Source organism: Micromesistius poutassou (assembly GCF_964030765.1).
Source record: "Micromesistius poutassou genome assembly, chromosome: 13".
In the NCBI taxonomy this organism is placed as follows: Eukaryota; Metazoa; Chordata; class Actinopteri; order Gadiformes; family Gadidae; genus Micromesistius; species Micromesistius poutassou.
Window position 1 is genome coordinate 8,443,993 of NC_140283.1, and position 23,389 is coordinate 8,467,381.

At 44.4% G+C, this 23,389-nt stretch overlaps 1 protein-coding gene across 4 annotated transcripts in view; it reads left to right on the forward strand.

Moving 5' to 3' along the window:
• The window catches only part of agbl1 (AGBL carboxypeptidase 1), a 103,044-nt gene that overhangs the window by 36,873 nt on the left and 42,782 nt on the right, over positions 1 to 23,389 (forward strand). For 3 of the 4 annotated variants that reach the window (XM_084477082.1, XM_084477084.1, XM_084477085.1), the window contains 11 exons: positions 44 to 252; positions 995 to 1,157; positions 3,037 to 3,110; positions 5,013 to 5,129; positions 7,877 to 8,144; positions 8,534 to 8,618; positions 9,347 to 9,652; positions 17,337 to 17,417; positions 18,028 to 18,117; positions 18,574 to 18,722; positions 23,235 to 23,322. In XM_084477082.1, coding sequence (XP_084333208.1) covers positions 44 to 252; positions 995 to 1,157; positions 3,037 to 3,110; positions 5,013 to 5,129; positions 7,877 to 8,144; positions 8,534 to 8,618; positions 9,347 to 9,652; positions 17,337 to 17,417; positions 18,028 to 18,117; positions 18,574 to 18,722; positions 23,235 to 23,322 — 1,630 coding nt within the window. The remainder of the gene's footprint in view (positions 1 to 43; positions 253 to 994; positions 1,158 to 3,036; positions 3,111 to 5,012; positions 5,130 to 7,876; positions 8,145 to 8,533; positions 8,619 to 9,346; positions 9,653 to 17,336; positions 17,418 to 18,027; positions 18,118 to 18,573; positions 18,723 to 23,234; positions 23,323 to 23,389) is intronic. The other variant, XM_084477083.1, reaches the window with a different exon arrangement.

Here is a 23,389-nt window from a genome sequence, read left to right on the forward strand (position 1 = left end):
TCTCCCTCCCCTCGTCACACTCGCTCTCCCCTCCCCTCCTCAGAGGCAAACGTGCGCGCGGCGGTGTCGAAGGGCTACGTGTCTGGCCTGCTGATGCTCTACCAGGACTGGCACAGCGGGGACGCGGGACACGCGGCCACCGGGATCCGCCTCGCTCTGCTGCGATGCCTCCACCAGGTCGCCCACAGCGCGGCGGGCAGGGAGGCCGTGCTGGCCCACGGGGGGATCCGCCTCCTGTTCCAAACCACACAGGTTGTTCTCTTTCTGGCTGCCCGGGCCACCCTTCTTTGGCGCGTCTTGTCTTGTGTTGGTTTTTCCCTTTCCGCTGTGTTTTTTTTTTTTGGTACACAGAGACTGTGCCGCAGTGGAAGCCAATTTAGTGTTGGAATCAAAATGGGGGCACACACGGTTGATTCATGTCAACTTTCGGTCTTTTTTAGTTAGATGTTTCCGGTAGCAAGTGGCTAGCATGAGTCCAGGACACAATGGGGATACATCTTAGGGAAGGAAATAGTAGAGACAGCCACGACACTTTCATTTTGGCCGAAATACCAGCTCAGCTTCAATTTAAAACTAGGCCTACTGTGTTTTTCGGCTGCGTTAGTATGATCAGGGATTTTGTATCAGATGCACACATTTGATGAATAAAAATAATGTTTTTATATCATTGCCAATGCTTTTATCTTATTTAGCATATTTACTACCAAAATGCTGCTGCAACATGTATCCCACAGCATGGATTTAAAAACGTAATAAATATATATTTGGGCTGTCTAGGCAACAAATGACAGAATGCTTCCTCTTATTTTTAGATTTCAGACACCAGAATCACAGCGATGTTTCAGAGCCAAAGCCACATATTGGAAGTCATAGAAAACTTTTTTTTTTGGTCGACGTCCCTGGTGTCATGAGTAGGAGTGCAATTTGAAATCAATCTATTGAATTGTTGTTTGAACGCAATTTATTTGTTCTTTTTTTGTGTGTTGCTTTACAGGCCTGTCTGTTCTCTCAAGGCACGGAGGCTCTGGTGGAGCCCTCGGTTCAGCTGATGAGGAGCTGCCATCCTAAAACACCCCTTCCCCTGAGATCGGATCACTCCGCCTACTCCTTCCCCTTGCCCGGGAGAGAGGACCCTACTGCTGCATGGGGCAGCACAGGTAAAAAAAACAACCTTGCCCAGGACAGGGTGCTCCAAATGTGTGTTAATGGCGAGAGAGAGGGGGCGGGACTTCCGTCAGACGGATAAAGTCGCGAGAGAGAGGGACTTGTGTTTGAGGGATATCCATTTCCGATTACGTGTTTCTCATATTGCTTCATCCAATTCAAAAACAAAATCCCATCTTGATAGTCTTGCTAGTCTAGCCTTGCTTCTGTCTTTTCGTTCTCCTTTACAATGTTCTTATCATTCTGGCTCCGGGGCCGTTAACCAGCACACACATGCTCATAGGAAGAAGGGACTGGAAATGACTTTGCCGTAGACCTTAACCCTAATGCCACAATACACAAGCCTCTCCCGGCCGCGGGTAGACACAGCAGCAGCACTTCAGAGCCCTTTTTCCTCTGTGTCACTGTGTATGTAATGAAATGCAAAGGCGCTCTGGATCAAAGCCAGTGTTCAGAGATGCAGGGCAGTGATCTCTCTCGGTGTTGATAGATCAGATGAGATGAGGTTCAAGGGTGCGTGGTGACCCATTGAGGTACGCTGCTGTGTCTGCTGTCTGCTATACTCCCGCATCTCTAAGGAGAGGTTGAAGGGCTCCTTTGGATTTTAAAATCAAAAACACAATTCCAGCCTTTTCTGGAATTGTGCTAGAGATCTAGTTCTAGAGTGAAAGGATTATCTGTTTAATGTGCACTTTCTGTTTGCACACTTGTGGTTCTCTTGGGCAGTTTTCTTCACTGACCTTTATAGGCTTTGTTGAAATAGTAGTAATAGTAGTAGTGGTTGTAAAGGTAGGATTGGTCGCAGTATATTCCTGTTATATCCTTGGATGTCCTTAATGAAATATGTCTTCACCAACACTCATAGTACAATTACCCTTATTGCCTTCAGCAGGCGCAGTGACAGATATTAACATATTGGTATCTAAAGCTGGGTTTCAGCTGGGTTTCCAGCAGCCAAACTATGCGTGAAGTGTGAAAGGAGGTTTAAATGCACAAGCAATGCTATTGTTCTGAACACATACAACATTTATCTGGAAGACAATTTCTCTGGGAACCCAAATTTGCCACATTTTAAAGTATGTTGTTTGGAAGATGAAGATATTTTGAGTAAAGATGAATGAAACAATTAGACATTAATATAATCCCAGCCATTATCCCCCATGGTGATGCAAATTAGATGCTGTAGGGTGTGTGACATCCTATGGAATAATGTTAAATATGTTGCCATTATAGTGAGGAGAAATTACGAGACATGGCCAATTTGCTGTCTATGTACACTGTATAACTTAATATAAAATATTCAGATTTAAAAAAAGACATCCATTAAACATGCACAGAAATACTGATTTGATTAAAGGCTTAATTTGTAATGCTCCATGTAACAAAGCTTGATTTTAATTGTTGTTATTCTTATTTTCAGTTTTTGACCTATTACCATGCCTGCACGTTTTTTTTTAGGTTAAAACTGCAAACTGTACAATAAAGTGCCCACACTGAAACACCACAGATTTCGACTTGACCTTCACTTTGTAATGCACAGCCAATAAAAGTATATGTGATTACCGGCGCAGGACTTTACAGCTTGGCTGAAAGGGGGGAGGGTCAGCAAGAGAGAATGAGGGATTGTGGAGAGGAGGGAATAAAGGAAAGGCAATTGGGAAGGGAGAACAAAAACTCCAAATAAAGTGAAAGAAAAGACAGAAATTAACTGAACAGAGAAGTTAGATCAGGGTTAACTAAACCTTCACTTGAATGAAACACACACACACACGCACACACACACACACACACGCACGCACGCACACACACACACACGCTCAAGCACAAACAGAGTGACACACACATGTAACATGCATCATTCTCTGTGTCTAGCAGAGAGCGGCGAAGAGGAGAGCGAGGATGAAGATAATGAAGATGGGAGCCAAGAGAGTGAGAGCAAGGACTTTGTGAGTGACCGCGTGGGTGACCTACTGAGTGTGTCTATGTGGCATTCCTTTGTGACAATACATTCAATTTGCCATCAGCCAAACAGCATTTGCCAAACAGCCATCCGTTTTGTTGTGGACTGCGTTAGGGTTAGGGTTAGTGAAAATGATAGAGGGAGTGAATCAATGCCAAAGGATTGACAGCGGTAACGTTGGGTAGTTCAGAGATGATCACTGAAGAGTAAAAAGGTGAACGATAAAATAGTGGGTTCGCCCGCTTCGGATATCGACAGCCGCGGCAGCGACGTGTGAGAGACCCTCTCAAATGAATCCATGGCCACTCGATTGTCGAGAGAGATGGGGAAGGGAAACATCTTTTTTAAAAGCAAACAGGGCATGGCCATGATCGAAAGGATGTTAGGGAGAAAGAGATGTTGTGGAATTATGATAAAAAAAGAAACAACTTGACAATGGTGCGAGTGTGAGAAGAGAGATGGAGAAGCTTCAGGGGGATGGCTGGCAGGAGGACGGGCTTTCAGGGTGAAGGACGGCGGGCCAGGCGGTGAAGGCTAGCAGGGAGAGAAAACAAGCGTTGAAGTGCGGTGAGTTGAGGTTGTGAATGGGTGGGTGAATGGGAAAACAAAGGTCGCATTTAGCACTTGTGGATGATGATAGGCGCTGGGCGGTGACGATAGGCGAAGGAAATCTGCAGGTGGATGATGACATGTACCAATATGTGAACAAATCGGGTGCTGCAACAATGCATCATTATCTGGAGGTGCTGAGGATAGGTCTCACAAGGCGAGCAGGGATGACTTCCCGCACCACCCTACTGTCCCACCCGGCCACTCGCCGGTCCCCAGCCTTCCTCGCCATTAATCTGCAATGAGGTGGTGGAGATAATGAGCCGCAGGAGTCCGTAAGGAAGGAAGGAGAGAGAGAGAGAGAGAGAGAGAGAGAGAGAGAGAGAGAGAGAGAGAGAGAGAGAGAGAGAGAGAGAGAGAGAGAGAGAGAGAGAGAGAGAGAGAGAGAGAGAGAGAGAGAGAGAGAGAGAGAGAGAGAGAGAGAGAGAGAGAGAGAGAGAGAGAGAGAGAGATACTACAGATACTAAGATACAAAGTAGGTAAGTGAGAGTGAGTGCCGGGACAAGGTTTGGATGAGGTCAAAGGACAGATGGGCTGAGGGAGGTTTGTGAAGTAGAGAGGACAGAGAAAAGCGTTGGATTTGACATTATAAAAGGACTGAAAGGAAGGAAAGGAGAAAAGGAGGGAATGTAGTGATTGGGGAGTAATTTTGCCGGTGCAATCGAGGAAGAGCATGAGGAAGGTTGGGGTTTGCAGGAGCTGTGTTGGATCAGAGGAGAGTAGAGTGTGTGTGTGTGTGTGTGTGTGTGTGTGTGTGTGTGTGTGTGTGTGTGTGTGTGTGTGTGTGTGTGTGTGTGTGTGTGTGTGTGTGTGTGTGTGTGTGCGCGCATGTGTGCGTAAACCATACAAATGCCTACATTGTTGGTATCTGATTGGTCCGTCTACACCAGGACAACATAAGCTATATGGCTTCAATGTGTGAAAGAAACAACATTTATGCAATCAAATCATTAAAGTCTATGATTGCAGACATCTCTGCCAGACACTTATGACGCGTCATTCTTCCATCTAAAAACACATAACAGCAAATGGGATTGCGAAGTCAATGGCACCTCTCTAAGCATCTTTCAATGTCGATGGCTATCCATCTATAAATACATATATATCCCTGTGAGAAGGACAAAGACATTCTCACTTTTGTGTGTCTGATGGTAATAATGCGCTACAATGAAAACATAATAAAAGATACTCTTTTCAGATCTTTCAGATCATACGAGTCATTTAAGATGTGTTTTGTATGCGTGTGCGTGCTCGCGTGATTGTGTGTGTGTGACTCCAGGACGATGACCTGGAGACGGACCTGAACACCCTGAGAAGTCGCCCTGAGCCCGACCGCCCCAGAGAACAGCTGGCCCAGTACAGCCAGTTCTGTCCGGAGCTCACACACGACTTCCAGGTGTGTATTGTTGTCAGAATGTACCAATATGCAGTGTTATGTATGTGTGGTTGAGCTATCGTTAAAATCAGCCTCAGAGCTAGAACCGATCATTAGCATTGACTTTGTGCTGGGAATCTCAAGGCAAGCGTTTTGCGGACCCAGTTCAATCAGCAATATTTACGAACATCAGCAGCGTTGCCATTCATTTTCATTGAGCAACAGAGGTAGAGCAGATTTTTTGTGTAACAGAAAAAAGTCACTCAACCACACACAATGTACTTTTGGCACCTGAAAGGGATAAATACACACACATACATAAATAAACCACGTTGTCAACGGTGAAGGGACTAGAGTCCATTGTACAAATGGACATTGGTATTCATTAGACGTAGCTGATGGCATATTAGACACTGTCTTTATATGTCAATAGGCAATATATTAGAAGAAAGAGAGGCAATACTTTCCTCTAATGAATTTCTGAAATTGATCTAGCCTCAATCGCCTTTTAAGTCATGTTTAATTAGTTTGGGGGGTTTCCTATACATCAGTGAGGACAACAACAATTTTGGGTGATTGTGTCACTTAAATGAGTTGTTCAGGAAATGAATTGAAAGTGGGGGTACAAAGCATCGTGGGACACAAAGAGCACGCTAGAATGTGAGTGTGTGCGTGTGTGTGTGCCAGGGAGATAGATAGATAGAGAGAGAGAGAGAGAGAGAGAGAGAGAGAGAGAGAGAGAGGGAGAGGGGTAAGGCTGGTGCTTCTTTTCTCTAATCATACATGGTCATTATCATCATGACTTACACAGCTGTTACCGCAGGTAGACATGATTCATTAGGGCAGAGAGGACAGTAGAGTGAGGAAGGATTATAGAGAGAGAGAGAGAGAGAGGGGTGGGGGGTGGGAGATCAAGGCCTAATATCACACATGGTAATTACCACCATGCCTTACACGGCTATCATCAAAGGCAGACATGAGTGATGTCGAGAAGAGGGGGGGCGGAGAAGGGGGGGGGGGGGGGGGTTTGGTAAAAGGAAAAGACAAAAGGAGAAGAGGAAGGAGGAAGAGGAGACAGCGAGGGAGTGCGAGAGTCTGTCAGCGTATGCATGAGCGAGTGACAAAGACAGAAATAGCGTGGCGCGTTGGCTGCGGATATGACAGAGACAGATGGCGGGTAATGAATGAGCCGCGCGGCCTGTGGTAATGTTTCACGCGGCGGAGCCCGGGATGGCATCCGACTTGACTCGTGATAAATGCGATAATGCCTCGCTAATAGGTCGCACACTCTCTCGCGCGCGCGTTTCCCTAACAAACATATCGCCGCGGCGGTAGAGACGCGTGGCTCCAGCGAGGGAGAAAAAGGAGGGGGAAAATACGGTGCAGACGTGATGAAATACTTTTAGTTTTTCTGTAAGCGCCGTTGTTCACCCCCAAAAGAATGTAAAGCGACACGCTTGAAAGCTAAAATGCGAGTAATTGTGATGGGGTACAGAAAGAGGCAGGTCTTTCCCTCTTTCCTAAATGCTGCTCTTTCATTACTTCTCACGGCTGTCGGAGATTATTTATTCGAACACCTGGTTGCGTTCGCGGCAGTTATTATAAAAACGTCAAAATATGTAATATAAACATGCATTTGAGGAGGACACGTTTTCGTGTTTCGTTCTGTTGTCTCTGGCTCAACTTCAAGGGGATGGGTCTCTTGTCTCTTATTTCTGAACACATCGCATGGGTGACGATGAGGACGCCGCCATATTGTTTTTAGCGGGCGTCATGGTAACCTTTTAGACCACCCTGCCACATTTCAGGCGACCTATACTTTTTTCCGAAAACATATGATGATTTCTGGGATGTAAACTTATGATATCTATGGTTGGGGAGATTCATGTGAGAAGAGATGCTATCCCACAGCTAAAAAAAGGTTTCGGGTTTGATTCCCCTCGGCGGTTTCTGTCATATAAGTCCTTAAGCAAGATGTATAACCCTACCCAGTCGAGGGATGCTGGTTCAGCCAACCTGTCCACTGCCCCACCCTGCATTCCACACACATACACACACTCACACATACAAAGTACAATTGAATGCTAAAGGCCTATAAATATACATCTATATGTACTTCATATATTCAGTCAATGACGTTATAATGCTCTGTCATTGGCTGTTGCATAGCCCCATAATGTTAATATTATACCATCAAGGTTTAACAGAGGTACACGTCCATTAACTTCTTTCCCCTCTGTAATTTCCAACGTGGCTGTTTCGAGGTGTCATTGGCCCTGAATGCTTTACCATTTGCTGACACTGAAATATGACAGACATTGCTGACATGTTCTGCTACTGAGGTGATCATTTTGTTCTTGCTGATATTTTTTTCCTGCTGTTCTAGGTATTGGCTCAGCGATATTAAAATGTGGAGGCTTTTCATCTCTCCATCTGGTCTGTGCTGTATAGCAATATCCCTGCTCTGGGATAGCGTGACGCTGCAGTTATTGGTTTTATGTAGTGCTTGTTTAGTCTATGAATGAGGACCAAATGTTTTTCAGGAGTCAATGTATATATATTCAACTCAATTGAATCGATACATTACATTTTCAGGGACACAATGATACATTGTGGATTATATTTTCCAGCAAAACCCCTCCAGAAAATCTGTTGTAAAATGATGTATTTGAATGGAAATCCGAACCATGAGATTTATGTAGAAAACACACACACACACACACACACACACACACACACACACACACACACACACTTGTTTCTCCCAGGAACTGGAATCTGGCTCTGAGCCCGAGGAGAGCTCCTCTTCGTCATCAACAGCATCCTATTCATCCTCATCGTCTGATGAGGAGGCTTTCTTCCGGAGCTGTTCTCCTCCTCCTCCTCCTCCTCCTCCTTGTCCTCCTCCTCCGTGTCTCAGGAGAGACGGGAGGAAAATGGACAGGGAAGGTGCTGGGTCACCCAGCAGCAGCTCATCAGGAAGCTCCTCAGGAAGCTCCACAGGCAGCCCAGACACAGCAGGAGAAGGCCCACAAGGTCAGGACTATTCCGGGGAACAGGTCTACACCTCAGCACAATGCTCCTTAAAATACAACAACTGTTGACTGTATGTTTTAGAGTCACATAACGGCTTTTGAGTTTTGTGAAATAGCACTGCAAAATGATTAGGCTACACATGCTTTTTCAGGTGAAAAATGTGTGGGGATTTGTTCGTCAAATTTGTCATTCAATAAACAGTCGTCTGAAGAATGATGAACATTGTATCTTGTCTTAAAGCACACTTTAATGATTAAAGGCCTCCAGATTATTGCCTGATTATCTAAAATCGTGAGATTTTAATTTGTGTGACCTTGTGTGACTTAAATTAAATGGCCTCGCTCTCATCCTCACGATATCTCTCTCTCTCTCTCACACGCACTCTCCAGTTGCCCAGTTGGAGCCTCGTGATTTCCAAAGTCGGGGGTCCATCTGCTGCAGCCTTTCACATGGGACAAAGAGCAAAGACAGGACGTAAGTGGACCACACTCACCCTTCTTTGAAATCAACCCAAAAAATGTAAAAAAAACCCTGAAAAATCAAGGCTTCATCCAATGGTATCCTGTTAATAGTGTTTAAAGGGTTTTGTCCATTCGAATACTATGGGACGAAGCCTTGATGTTTGGCTTCAGTGGTATTGTCTTTTCAATTGGCAAATTCTTTCATACCATTCTGAAACATGTTTTCAAATGTTTTTTTTAATATTTTTAGATTAAATGGTATGGGGTTCTAATAATAATATTCTAATTCACATCCATAATGGTTGCCTACCTTGATTCATCAGGCAAACTGCCCACGTCTGCAGCCTTCTATGTCTGCAGCATTCTTCTCCATCTTCCTCATATAATGCTGCTTGAACCCTCCTTATGTCCTGCTCCATGCATGGCAGAGCACTGCTTGACCTGTAGCTCATATTCCCACACCATCAGCCCACACAGAAATTAAGTGCTCGAGCTTCCTTCGAAACAGAGGCCCTTCGCGCAAATGACTTTATCAACGTTAATATCACGTCTTTCAGGTTTTGTAGGCTTGTGAAAAAAATGGTCTGCGTTTTCGGTTTGGCTCCATAATATTGCGCTACATTTCCGGTGCTGTGTGCTGTTACGTGTCAGTGCTCTTATTGTGCAAGCCTCGACAGCGAACAACAAAAGACACACAAACAAAAAGGCACTCCTACACACCATCCTCCAATCCCCTCCCAGGAAAGAGAGGACTCTGTACGAGCGGGGGGCCGACGGCGACGGGGCGGGGGGCGAGAAGGTGGAAGAGGGCGAGAGGGAGAGGGAGGAGGAGAGGAGAGAGGAGGCCCATCAGAGCAGCCTGGTGGACCGGCTGCTGGCCAGCCACGGCGCTCACGTCCCGCACCACGACCCGCAGCTGTACCGGGCCGCCGCCGCCCTCACCAGGTCCATCCCGGGCTTCAGCATCCTGGCCTTCCCGGACTTCTGGGGGCACCTGCCCCCCACCGGCCTGGAGCGGATGGCGCCGCGGGGGCCCGCCGTGCAGAGGTACCGCCCCTCTCTGTCCGTCCGTCTCTCGATGTCTTTTTCTTTCCGTGTCTCCGTGGCTGTTTTGCGCTCTCTTGCTTTGACCGTTCATTCTGGTCCGTGTGTTTTGAATTGGTTCCCGTAAAATCACAAACTTTGAGACATGCAGACACACATGCTGAGTTTCACGCGTGCGTACACACACACGCACGCGCACGCACACACACACACACACACACACACACACACACACACACACACACACACACACCAGGTATAATATAGCTTCACCCAGACACATGAAGCAAATGTGCAAGCGATGAATGAATCATTGAAACACAAACACATGCATACGCATACACATACACATACACATACACATACACATATACACATACACACACAAACACACACACACACACTCTGTAGTTCAAAGGACTTCAAAGAACCCGGATCGACAGTGTTTGACTATACTTTCCTTTCTGACCCCATTAAAAGAATTGATCTGTTCACTCTGAGCGAACAGTGATTTAAGAACACAATACGCCTTGGGCCAAATGTGGAATGTAGCTTTTCAGGGTTTGAGTGAAATGTAGGTAAATGGCCTGCTCATCTTTCTTATCTCTCATCTTAGACATCCCCTCATCCCACACACACACACACCCACACACACACACACACACACAAAATCTTGTAGCCGTCATGGTCCCTATGACTTTTCATCATTCTGAGCGTCCCCCGCTGTCCTATTTGCCACCCTATCTGTCCTCTCCTCGCCAGATGTGACAGCACTGATAGCCTTGTGCCTCTTCTCCGTTCAAATGCTCTCCCAGTGTGTGTTTCTCTCTCGCTACACCTCTACCCCTCTCTCTCTCTACCTCTCTATCTCTCTCTATCTCTCGCTACTTCTCTACCTTTCCATCCCTCTCTCTCTCTCTTTCTCTCTCTCTCTCCTCTCTTTCTCTCTCTCTCTAATTCTTAGCTCCCTCTATCTCTCTCTCCCTCTCATCTCTTTCCTGCAGTGATATCGCTCTTTGTCTCTCCTTTATTAGCAATATGTCTTCTTTAAGCTATGACAGTAGTCATAACCTCACCACTCTGTCATTCTGCGGCGATTTACTGCTTCAGACATGTTGTCTCTGTTGTACCTCCCCCTCTCTGTCTTTCTCTGTGTCTCTCTCCCTCTCTCTTCAGCTGTCGACAGTGCTTTTTTTCTGCCCTGGCTCGTTTACATACAGGCCACAAGTCGTACAATACACGTGCACTTACACTTAGATGTGAATCAGAAGACATAATTTATGAAAATTGTGACTTGTAAGGTTGCAGCCAAGTGTAATAGAACAGGCCTTGTTTGGATTTTAAAAAAAATAGTTACTGGGATCTGGCAGAATATATAATCCTATGAAAATAAGAATTGCTGTGTTTTCGTTACCTTCGAATGAGGCCTTCTCTTAATTATTCCTTATTCAGATTATATAACTAAGTGACACTCATGCATACATGCCAATTCAGTGTGCGAAGAGTAAAGTAAAATATATTCTCCTCTGATAAAAGCCTTCCGTTCAGATTTCCATGTCTTTTTTTAATATAGTTATTCAGTCTATTGCAGATTAAACAGTTTTAATTGCTCCAGTTTTATTTTATAGGATTGCTACACTTACCTTGGGGTCCGCTTTTGTTTGTTTAATCCAGCAGACTGCGGCACAACTAGTTGGTCATGAACTGAAGCCCCTTCCCTTGAGAACTGATTGGTCCTAATATTTTTTTAATTTTTGGAAGAGGAACAGGCTTGAGGCCAGTCAAGATGTTAGGAGATCAGGATGGACTCACAAGGCTGTTTGAACAGTGAGGTAGCTTGCTTTACCTCAGAAGGTAAAGCAAGCTACCTCACTTTATTTGATATGCAGAATCCCTGAAAAAAACCATCTCCCAATCTCCACCTGTTTTATTTTTTTAGAACTTCTATTATGCACATTCAAGTACCACAAATACAAAACAACAAAACATAGACAAAAAAAGAAGCATCGGCTCTCCTTGTTTTTCTGATTGCTTTTGCTATTCGAAAGCTGTTAAGTCGAGCCTGAGTTGTCCTGTCGAATCTTGCCTGCACCTTTTTGGAATTCCTCCCAGTGTGATGGCATGTCGGGATGGTCCGCAGTCTCAATTGTTAGGCCCTTTGGATCAAAGTGCATGCTCAATAAATAGACGTAAATGTATGACGACAATAACAATAACCTACATTATTAGAACGTTAAAGATCCCATGGCATGCATATTTTTCCCATGGCATATTTTATGGATGCTTTAATATAGGTGTTAGTGGGCCCCTAATACAGTACTTGAAGACGTTTAAGAAATTCAGCCTTGGTGCAGAGTTACAGCCACTACGAGCCAGTCCCACAATGAGCTCTCCACAAACGTGCCGTTTTCAGAGGCGGGTCAAGGTGGAGGGTGGGGGTGTGGCCTTGAGCAGCTTGCGGCCACGGTACCATGCGCTAGTGTTTACAGTGGAACACTGAACACTCCGGGTGCTTCAGCGGGAGTCCTGGAGCTCCACATTATATTTAGATATCTATATAATATAATATATTATCATGGTCAAAAGCTGTTTGCGCCTCCGGATGATACAGATACAGGTACAGACTGAACCGCGAAATGGAGGAGAAAGGGATTGTTGCCCGCGATTGTTGCCCGGGGTTGTCTGCGTCAGGTTGGTTGAGAAGGAATTGGGAACCGCGACATGGAGGAGAAAAGGATCGTTGCCCAGGATTGTCCGTCGGAGCCCCGCTGCCCGCTGAACGCTGCCCGTTGCCCAGGGTTGTCTCCTGCCGGAGCCCCGCTGCCCGCTACCGCGGCAGTGATCCGTCGGAGCCCCACTGCCCGCTGAACGCCCCCGGGGCTGCCCACCCAGCCCCGCTGCCCGCTACAGCGGGGCTCCGACGGACAATCCTGGACAATACTCATTTTCTCGTCCATGTCGCAGTTCCCAATTCCTTCTCCACCAACCCGATGCAGAAGTCTTTTCACCAAATGGGAGCTTTATGCAAGCTTGCGTTATTGTGTTGCGTGTTATGTGCCATAACACCAACAGCAGAACAGTTATCCAAATAACAAAGAACACTTGTGTTACAGTGTGTGTATTCACACACACACATGTGGCGCTCGCATGGTCCTAGCTCATTGTCTCATTGGCGGGCCAAATTCTCTGGGCGGGCCAAGCAGAGAAAGGGGAGGTAACCAAGCCAAATCAAAGCGTTTCAGCGATCCTTTTTTCAAAGGTGGCGCAAGATACCTACTTCTCGGTTTACACCTAATTTGAACACCTAGTTTAAACCTAAATTTCTAGCTACTGGGGGACCATAGGGAAGCTAGGGGAACTCAACTTAATGATAGAAAACCTCATAAAGTGAAATTTTCATGCCATGGGACCTTTAACTGATTACCAGTGCATGCATTCTGTTTTGTATACACGTTTACACGTTGTGATGGAGATCATGTTCTTGTGTGTGTGTGTGTGTGTGTGTGTGTATGTATATATTGACACTATACTCACTACAGTGTATTAGTCGGCATCTGTATCTGGTGCCACTAGGGATGTGGTTGTGTCTTGAGTCCCATGGGCCAGTGCCTCTCTCACAATACACTCCCTTTATGTCTCTCCTCCGAGACATTTTCTCAGCACTTTCAAGAGGCCAACAGACGCTGACATTTAAAAATGTTAAAGACGCAATTTTACTCTGAACTTTATCTAATTATGTTTTCTGTCTGTCTGCACTGATATGGAAAAAGGGGATAATGCGTTTTATTTTTTTACGTATTCTACAGTCCCTTAACATCCCTAATGCTAAGGCTACTTTGCCAGGGCTACATTTGTGAGTAAATTGTCCCAAGTGTAGAATAAGATTAGGCCACGGTAATACAAGAGACCTTTCAAGCTCTCTAATCTAAAAAGAAACAGTCTGGCTATGCCTCCTTGTGAGTGTGTGTGTGTGTGTCTTTCTGAGTGTGTGTGTGTGTGTGTATGCCACGGTTAAAACGCACAGCTGTAATCAAATGTATGTGCTGAATGCCGCTGTTAAAATCAATCAATAAATTGGCAGTTATATTATTATGTATCTTGAGGTATCCGACTTTAGGTCTCTCTTTAAATTGACGTTATTTTCCTCCGTTCTCTGTGTCTTCACTTAGAGCCCACACAATCATGCTGGCACACAGGCAGATACACAAAGGAAACAGACCACTGTTATGGTGATTTCCATACCTGCTGCAAGGTGCATGCACATCAAGGGAATTTGCACACTGCTGCATATTCCTATTAATTGGCTTTATTCCATGCATGGAATTTGCAATGTTTACACTCAACCACCAATAAATGAATTGGTGTAAGAAGCATTAGAGGCCTGGGTCACCAGATAGTGAGATAAGAGTCCATGTATTATATGGCAGGAATGCTTCTCTATCTGCCCAGAAATGAATCCTCACCGACCCTCGGCTACATGAGGGTTGCATGCAGTAAATTCACCCCATAACAGCCGAACATGTATGTAGACCTAGCCTATAATAGAGGGGTACTGATTCTGCTTAAAACTCTATATATGGCTAAGCATTTCATACTGATATACAGTGTATTTACCTTTCATTTGCTTTGCCTTATAATATATATGAGCATATAAAATGCATCCCATCGTCAGTCTGTGTGTATGTGCGTGTGTGCATGTGTGTGTGTGTCTCTGTGCAAGGATACCATCAGGAAAATACGATAAAGGGGAAGGTATAGAATGAGTGATGCATTGTGTGTATGTGGGTGTGTGTGTAAAAGGTGAGTGAGTGAGGTAGGGTGAGTCACAAATAGACAAATATAGTGGGAAGAACAGAGATTGAGTTGCTGAGCTGATGGGAAAGAACAGAAGGAGAACTGGGTCAGAGAGATAGAAAGAGAGCGAAAGCAGGAGAGAGAGAGAGGGGAGTGAGATTTAAAGGAAGAGAGAGAGAAAGAGAGAGATAGAGGGGGAGAGACAGAGGGAGACAGAGAGAAAGAGATAGAGAGAGAGCAGACAGACGGCAAGAGAGCAAGATAGAGGGAGCAGTGGCCTGCCAGGGGTTTCCGGAATGGCTCTGAATAAACTCCCAGAGATGAGACGACAAATACTCAGACAGTTGGAGGGAAGAAGGCATCTCAGAAAGTATTTAGCAAGTAGGCTGTGAAACAACTCACGACACCAGCTTTGAATTGTAGGGTAGTGCCAAGTCAACGTTTACACAGGTGGCTCGCTGCTGGGATTAACCCATTTGTTTTCACTTGACATATTATTATATTATTATGTGCTGCAGATTAAACACTGCCTCTGGCACTACTAAGATGTGGGAAACATCCTACATTGCAGAATGCAGATACTTTGGTGTTTGGGGAGTAAGATCCTGAAGAAACCTCATAATCATTTATCACTTTCGAGGAAAAAGGGCACACATTTTACAGATGAAGTGAAACGTAACAAAAAAATATAAAAGTGAAGATGTCATCTAGATTCAAAGGAGCAACTCGGACCCCACGTTTCGTGGACTCAGGGATCGGGAATAGAATGACTTTCTTTTCCTAAAGGAAACAGTTTGAGAAAGGCATACTGATCACGACGGCAAGACAGATTTATTAACACAGCGTCTGGCAGTGACTTTGCATAGCGTTATGTCACATGCGCATATGCCGAAAGAACGTGCATCAAGCATTCTCATTCATTCCTTTGGTAAACTATAAGGACAATAATTGGAAATGGACTACAATCACATTGCCGACCCAAGCGCTTCCTTAGACTTGGCATATGAACTATTGTTGGAAATGAGATGAAGACCAAAAAAAAAAAAAAAAGGGCTAGAACTAGTTGTGGTGGCCGTGTCCCCAGCCACGAGTTTACCCCAGCCCACAGATCAACCACTTCCTTATTTATTAATCAGGCTTCCAATGGAGGACTCAGAAGGCTGGGTTTCGATTCAACTTTCCCACTCACTGCTACAGCCCACTGATGTACAAAGGAGGTACGAGTGGGAATACTTTAATTACATGAGTACTGGGATGTGAGCAAAACTCGCCCCAGTTTGCCTGATTTCATCTCCTTCAGTTCTCTGTGTATGTGCGGCTGGTGGGCCGTCTGCATAGGGTCCAGGGGTGGGACAGAGTCTCACTGTATTAAAAAAAACAGCCTCTACATCAAAGAGTGCATTATACGCATTAGCTCCGTAGGCTAAACCAGTGTCGGATGGGTGTTGTTATTGCGACTGGAGCTCTTACTACATGAGCATGACCTGTTTTTCTCGTCCAACAATAATTTCATTTCATTGACAACTGAAACGGAGACATCTGCATTTTGATTCTAGATTGCTTATGATCACCTCCTGTATTTGTCTTTATTTTAAAAACAAACAGCCAAGACTTCCAGTTCCTGTCCTGCTATCAAGTAGACTAAGGAACTGAAGAGGATCTGCTGGTATCTGCTGTATGGGCCATACCGGCTACAGTCATTAGTTCAGCCACCACCAGACAAGGCCATACAGGAATAGCCCGAGCCTACTTATTATAGCAGCTACGTCTCCACTACAGGGCCAGGCCTTACATCCCTCCATCACATTCCATGATTTAACACAGCAGATCCAGGTGAAGGCTGTGTGACGTTAGCCATTAAGTTGATAAATCCTGCGTTAAGGCACTGGGAACTGTAACTCGGCTTTACTGTACATGCCCCATGCATGCTGTGCATGCACATTTACAGGATCATACAGCATTGAGTCATGCTTACGTATTTATAACGTATTTATATACAATAAGTATCTCTTTCATGATTTCATGACTAAATCCACAACTTCCCTCGACTTCCTTTGTCATCCATTTTTACAAATCGTCATGACGTTACTGTATCTATTATTCCAGATCTACATATGGTTACTCTTTCTATTATTACAGATGTACATATGCTTCCTGTATCTATAATAACAGATCTATGTGTATGCATATCTATTATTAAAGGTGTTCATATGGTTTCTACAGATCTATTTATTACAGATCTACATATGGGTACTGTAAGAATCCATTGTTACAGATCTACATGTGGTTATTATGGCCGTGACTCCAGCTGTGGATGGAAACACCTCCTGAACCAATGAGGAATCAGGCCTAGTTTATGAGCTCAGATACCTGCTGAGTTTTGCAAACTGACAAAAGCACGGGATATCTACAACCTGCCTTACCACCTCATTGAGAACACAATGTTTCGCTATACGTAAAAAATACGAATAAACAAAGTTTCCCAACCCTCTCCCCCAGAAATAGCCTGAATGTGTTTTACCTGCTGTTATCATGGCGTGACCCAAACCGGATAATCACTTTGCTCTCAAACTAAACCGAAACCGTGTTGTTTTGCCCCGCTATGTTTCCACATTGAATTATGAAGCAGCCTTTTTGTACCTGACTGAAAAATAGAACATTTTCTGTTATATTCATTTACATGTATGTTCCTTTTAAGTAAAAGCAATAAAGCAAAGCAGGTTACTGGGAAAAGCAGGGCACTGTCATCCATCCATTAACCTCACACTGTTCGGTCTGCCACCTGTTGGTTAATGCAATTTTTTAATGACACTTAGCCAACACTGTCCTCATGGCTTGGTGGTCCTATAGGTGTCACTTGGCTTGTGGACGTGAATCTTTCTCTCTTTGTCAGACGGAAGGTGTTGGAGGACATCCAGCGCTTGTTTGACGATGACGTCGTCAACCAGGTGGTGTTTGACCTGGAAGACACAGGGTAAGTATATGCCAGGTCATTTAACCCAATCAGCATAAAGACACGCACACAGACATACACACAGGCACACACACAGCACACACTCTCACACACACACACACACGCACGCATGCACGCACGCACGCACGCACGCACGCACGCACGCACGCACGCACGCACGCACGCACGCACGCACATTTGATAGTAGATGTTGTTCTTCCCAGAGAGAGACCAGTTTGTAGTGTGATTTCAAATGAGTGTGATAACAAAATGTTGTCAGTTCAGGCACTCTTGAACATAAAATGCAATTTGCATATTGTTAATTGAAACAAGCTGGACAACAATCATTGGCTGTTGTTCAACTAATACCACTAACTATCAAAAACACAGCATATATATATATATATATATATATATATATATATATATATATACATACATGCATTTAATTGTTATTTTACTCTACTAAATGGTCTACATTATTTAACCTTTTTCCTACTCCTGGCCCTTCTTTCACCCCCTGTCCAATTATCTTTCCCTCCCTTTTAATTTAAATGTCAAATTAAGCTCTGTATATGTCGCCTATCTCTCTCTCCCTCCCTCCCTCCCTCCCTCCCTCCCTCCCTAATAGTCCCCAGCGTATAAATGACCAGCCGGACACGTTGAGGTTTTTCTCCAAGTTTGAGAGTGGTAATCTGAGAAAAGCAGTCAAGGTCCGGAGGTATGTGGCACCATCCTCAAACATGTGCACACAAACATATACACATATGTTCACACACATACACACACACACACACACACACACACACATGCACACACAAACTGACTCAGACACACACGCAACCACACGCACACGTGCACATATACACACACACACACGCACACGCACACACACACATACACATTGACACACACACACACACACACACACACACACACACACACACACACGTGCGTGTGTACACAAATACACACACATGCACAAATACACACGCACACACAAATACACACACACACACATGCACATGCACCCATGTGCGTGTGTGTGGTATTTTGGGTTCTAAATGCTAACTAACTATAATAATAATAATAATAATAATACATTTATTCCATTATAAACAGTCTTGTCTTCTCTCCCACACTCCCTTCTTCCCCTCTCTCCAACCCTCTGACACAGATACGAATATGACCTCATCTTGAATGCAGACGCCAACTGTTCCATTAACACCCAGTGGTTTTACTTTGAGGTCAGCAACATGGCGGCCGACATTCCCTATCGCTTCAACGTCATCAACTGCGAGAAGACCAACAGCCAGTTCAACTATGGTGAGCGAGAGAACCCATTAGAATCAATCAATTGGAATTGTTATACTCATTGAAACAAATAGTAAGCCGTTAACAATAGTACAATTGACGATAAACGCATTGATTTGAAACACTGACTCCATGGCAACGGCCATGGCCGATAACTTCTTCCAACAGCAAATTCTGTGTTCCAGTTGACAGAAGTGGTTTTAGAATGTGCCACATCCACACCTATTAAATGTGGAGAAGCTGCCAAGCTGCACTGGAGGCCAAAAGGTCCAGTTGTATTTCAAATAGCTTAAATTACAACATACGGTTCTAGTTTTGGTCAATCCCAAAACAATTAAGCCCTAGTCCCCAAGATGTCCTAAAGTAGTAAAGTAGTAAATTGGCTCCACTCAATTTGCTAATTCAGTGTGTGTGTGTGTGTGTGTGTGTGTGTGTGTGTGTGTGTGTGTGTGTGTGTGTGTGTGTGTGTGTGTGTGTGTGTGTGTGTGTGTGTGTGTGTGTGTGTGTGTGTGTGTGTGTGTGTGTGTGTGTGAGAGAACTGAAATGAAGTACTTGCACACTGAAAGAAAACTGACAGTCCTGCAACTCGATCTTCAACAAGTAAAAATTTTTTTTTAATGTATTGGTCCAAAAGACAAATAACAAACAATAATACCAATACATTTAATCCCCAGCCCTTTACACCAAGCACTCGCCATGATTCAGCCATCCTCCTTCAATAGAGCATTAATCTCTTCCATAGCAGCAGATGCTTAAAAGACCATCCGTACCTGGCAAGCCTTCAAATCCAGTCAAGTACACAAAATGTGTGCATCACATTTTGGGCTTAAATTCTCATTTTCCCTTTCAGCCAATTTAAGTAGATTACCTTGGTCAATCCTATTCATTCAAAGTCCAGACTTATTTTTGAAAGTTGATACTTCATATTTAACTTTAGCTATATGAAATGTATCTCATATGTTTTTTGATTTATAGCTTCAAAATAGTACAGGGGGTGTATTGTATACAGAGTGCATGTTCCTTTCGATATATGGGCCAATTCCAAATACATTTGAATTGATACATAAATGAAATCTGTTTTGATTAGATTGAGTTAACTTGAATTTTGGATTGGATTGTGAAAAAAAAAAAACTTGCGGTCACACACTTCAAATAATGCATACAGAAGAAACATAACTGATACATTGTGTGTTGAATATATGCATGATCTATTTGCATGAGCACATCGTATCCAGATTATATATTTTCTCGGTTCAGTAGAGTTTCAAGGTGAAATGGATTTCAACCAAAATGGTTTTAGGTCATGATAATAGTTCTCAATGTTGACTCTCAGGCCTGTGTATATTGGTGTATGTGTATGCTGTGTAATTGTTTTGTAAGAGCATCTTGATCCTCAAAAGACAGCCACTACCGACATCTCTTGCAGAGAGACTCCCAACATCTAACGCAGAGAGACTATGCAATTCCAATTCTATTCCAATTCAGAGGAACAAGGCTTTGGCTTCTTTTAAGGTTTTCCTTGCCTTTCATGAAATGTTTTTTTGTTATTGTTTTTCATTTTCTTTTTACAAAATGGCCACCCGTCATCGCCATATCTTCCACCTCCTGTATGAAACGATTTATATGGTGGGAGTCTTGTCTGGCTGCCACCTGCCAGTAGCAGGTGTCTTCTTCTGACTTGTCAGCCTGCTCCTCTGCTTCAGCCATCAAGAGTGGAGTTCTGCCTGTTTCCTTCTAACCAGCTCAACCGCTCGCTTTGCAAGTTTCTGATAGTTTCTCTCCTTTACTCTGGATTTCCTGCTCCTGCCTGTCTGTTCTCGGTTTTATTCCTGCAGTCGGAGGGCAGTGTGCTATCGGCAGTGTGCTGCTGTTCCTGGCTTTGCCTTTAAACGTCTTCTCACGCCAAACAGTGAGAGGTAGGCAAAGGTCAAAATCAGCTAAACATTAAGCCATCTTATTTGATTATATAAAACTGCCTCCTAAATGAATGAAAGTGTTAAGGAAAAAACCAAGGATAACTTAATAGGGTACAAGCTGTTCCAAAGCTCCATCACTAAGTTTAATTGCAGGCCGTGTCAATTTAGTAAACACCATATGGTGATGTCTGTGTATTCCAAGGAATAACCCCACCGAAATATGAAAAGCACCCTATGATGTGTAGCCCAATTTAAATGCTGCATTATCTTCTCTGCCGTTGAATATTGCAGATGTCGTCTTGACAGATAGACCAAGAGGCATATAAGAACATAGAGAAATATGAAGAAGAAATAATATATATTAATAAAAAGGTCAGAGCACCTCTATGAACCAAAGGTTAGCCATGATAGTACTTCTGGCAGCTCAGCTCCCACAGCATAATAAATCAAATGATCCTGATCTACCTGGCAATCTACCTACAATGATTAGCTGTGGTAGCCTGAGGACAGAGCCATCATATTTATTTTTAGTATATGCTACACGTGAACCTCCTAAGATGGCACAATTTGATTGGTTCGCTATCTCTGGATATTGGGCAATATCCCATGATTGAGATCTCAAACTCGGGATATTGCTTTAGCGCGCGTGACGGTCGTCTCGTCACGCTAATAAAAACATATAAATCCCAGCAAAAAGTGTTGTCTTGTTTATTTTTTGAGTGTTCACGTGTAGTATCTAAAACAATTATTCACCTCAGGCTCCGTCAATAGTGTGAATAGTCACTATTCACTTCGCCTTCTGCAAATAATTGTTAAATATTCCATAAATTAAGATGGGAGAATAGGAGAGCGAGTGTGTGATTGGCAAAATCCCAGACAATCCACAAGACGGCTAGATGAAAGGTGGCAGCTATGGTTTCATTGATGAGACTAAACCCAATGCAAACCATCGCAAGCCTGTTCTTCTGTCAGATGGTTTCCTGGTCATTTCCATCGTCATTGAAGTAAACTCTGCTATAACCTCAGTACACCCCCCCCCCCCCCCGTGAATACTTCTCTAGTCTAGTCAGTCTAGACATGTTGGAGCATACAAACACTAACGATCCACACCTGGTGATTCTGCACCATCTCTAGCTCACACCCTTGGCTTGCTACACATGCTTGCTCGTTTCCGTGATTACGTGTTTGACACCTGGAAATAATGGGAATCTAGTCTGCACCCACACGCAGATAGCCTGACCTGCGTTCCGTTCCATCGGAGACTCACGACTTCGGTTGAAGCAATAAAGTGAGGTCAGAGCTACTTCTTCACCTCCCAACAACACTATGTCCTATCAGCGCTAGTGGGATTGTCCTACTTATCGAGCTTGCTGTTGCACTCTACCCCTCCCCCACGTATATACATATATAGAGAGCCACCTGGGCAGAGTGTGTGCTGAACAATGATAGGGCCGACTTTTTGCTGTGTTTTCCTGTTTTGTCCTCTGCAATCTATTGCAGCCAAGAAATACATACACACACCCTTACAACACACACAATCACACACACACACACACACACACACACACACACACACACACACACACGGACACACACACACACACACACACACACACACACACACACACACACACACACGGACACACACACACACACCTCCAGGCGTACTGATACGCACGTGCACATGCAGGCAAACACACACATGCATGTGCACTCTCGAAAGCATGCATGTGCACGCACACACACACACACACACACACACACACACACACACACACACACACTCAAATATACAAAATACAAAAAAAGGCATCTGCACTTCATTCACATAATGTTTTTTTGCAGCTGCAAACTAGGTTTCCAGGAAATTGGTTCTCAGAAAGTGAGTGAGTGAATGGAAGAAGAGCGTGTTTGTACAAAATAGCCAGCATTTCGAGTGTATGGAAAATGGCTTCTTGTCTGAACGAACATCCTGACAAAGAAGAAAGTAAAGTAGCTATCTATTTTCAATCCTGTGCAAAGCGGAACTACTCACAATAATCTCCCATAGATAGGGGTGGGAGCCAGTGTATGGCTCAGTGTGTGTGTCCCTGGATGGGGGTCTGATGCAGGAGGGCTTTCCTCCTCTCGAGCCCTGGGAGACAAATGAATGTTGTCTAACTTTGTATAGATGTTACCATTATTTGGATGGCCTTTATTGGCTGGTGCTGATAGCAGAGAAACCCCTTCACTGCCCACCATTACGCTGCAGGAGCCCTTGAGCTAAAGCCTGGACCGCAGAAACAAGCATCTCCGAGGTTCTGAACACTCGGAGCACACATTTCATGCATTGTGTGTGTGTGTGTGTGTGTGTGTGTGTGTGTGTGTGTGTGTGTGTGTGTGTGTGTGTGCGTGCATGCCTGTGCATACTTTTATCTGCAGTCTGAGGAATATGGGAATTGCAGACCCTTTATATTGCTGTGTGTGTATGTGCGTGTGCACGTGTGTGTGTGTGTGTGTGTGTGTGTGTGTGTGTGTGTGTGTGTGTGTGTGTGTGTGTGTGTGTGTGTGTGTGTGTGTGTGTGTGTGTGTGTGTGTGTGTGTGTGTGTGTGTGTGTGTGTGCTGCAGGTATGCAGCCTGTGCTCTACTCTGTGAGAGAAGCTCTCGATGGCAGACCACACTGGGTGCGGACTGGCACGGAGATCTGTTACTTCAGGTACTTCTGGGCCCCCAGATTGAGCGTCTAATGTGATTCACACCACCCACGCGTTTTGCTTAATTGT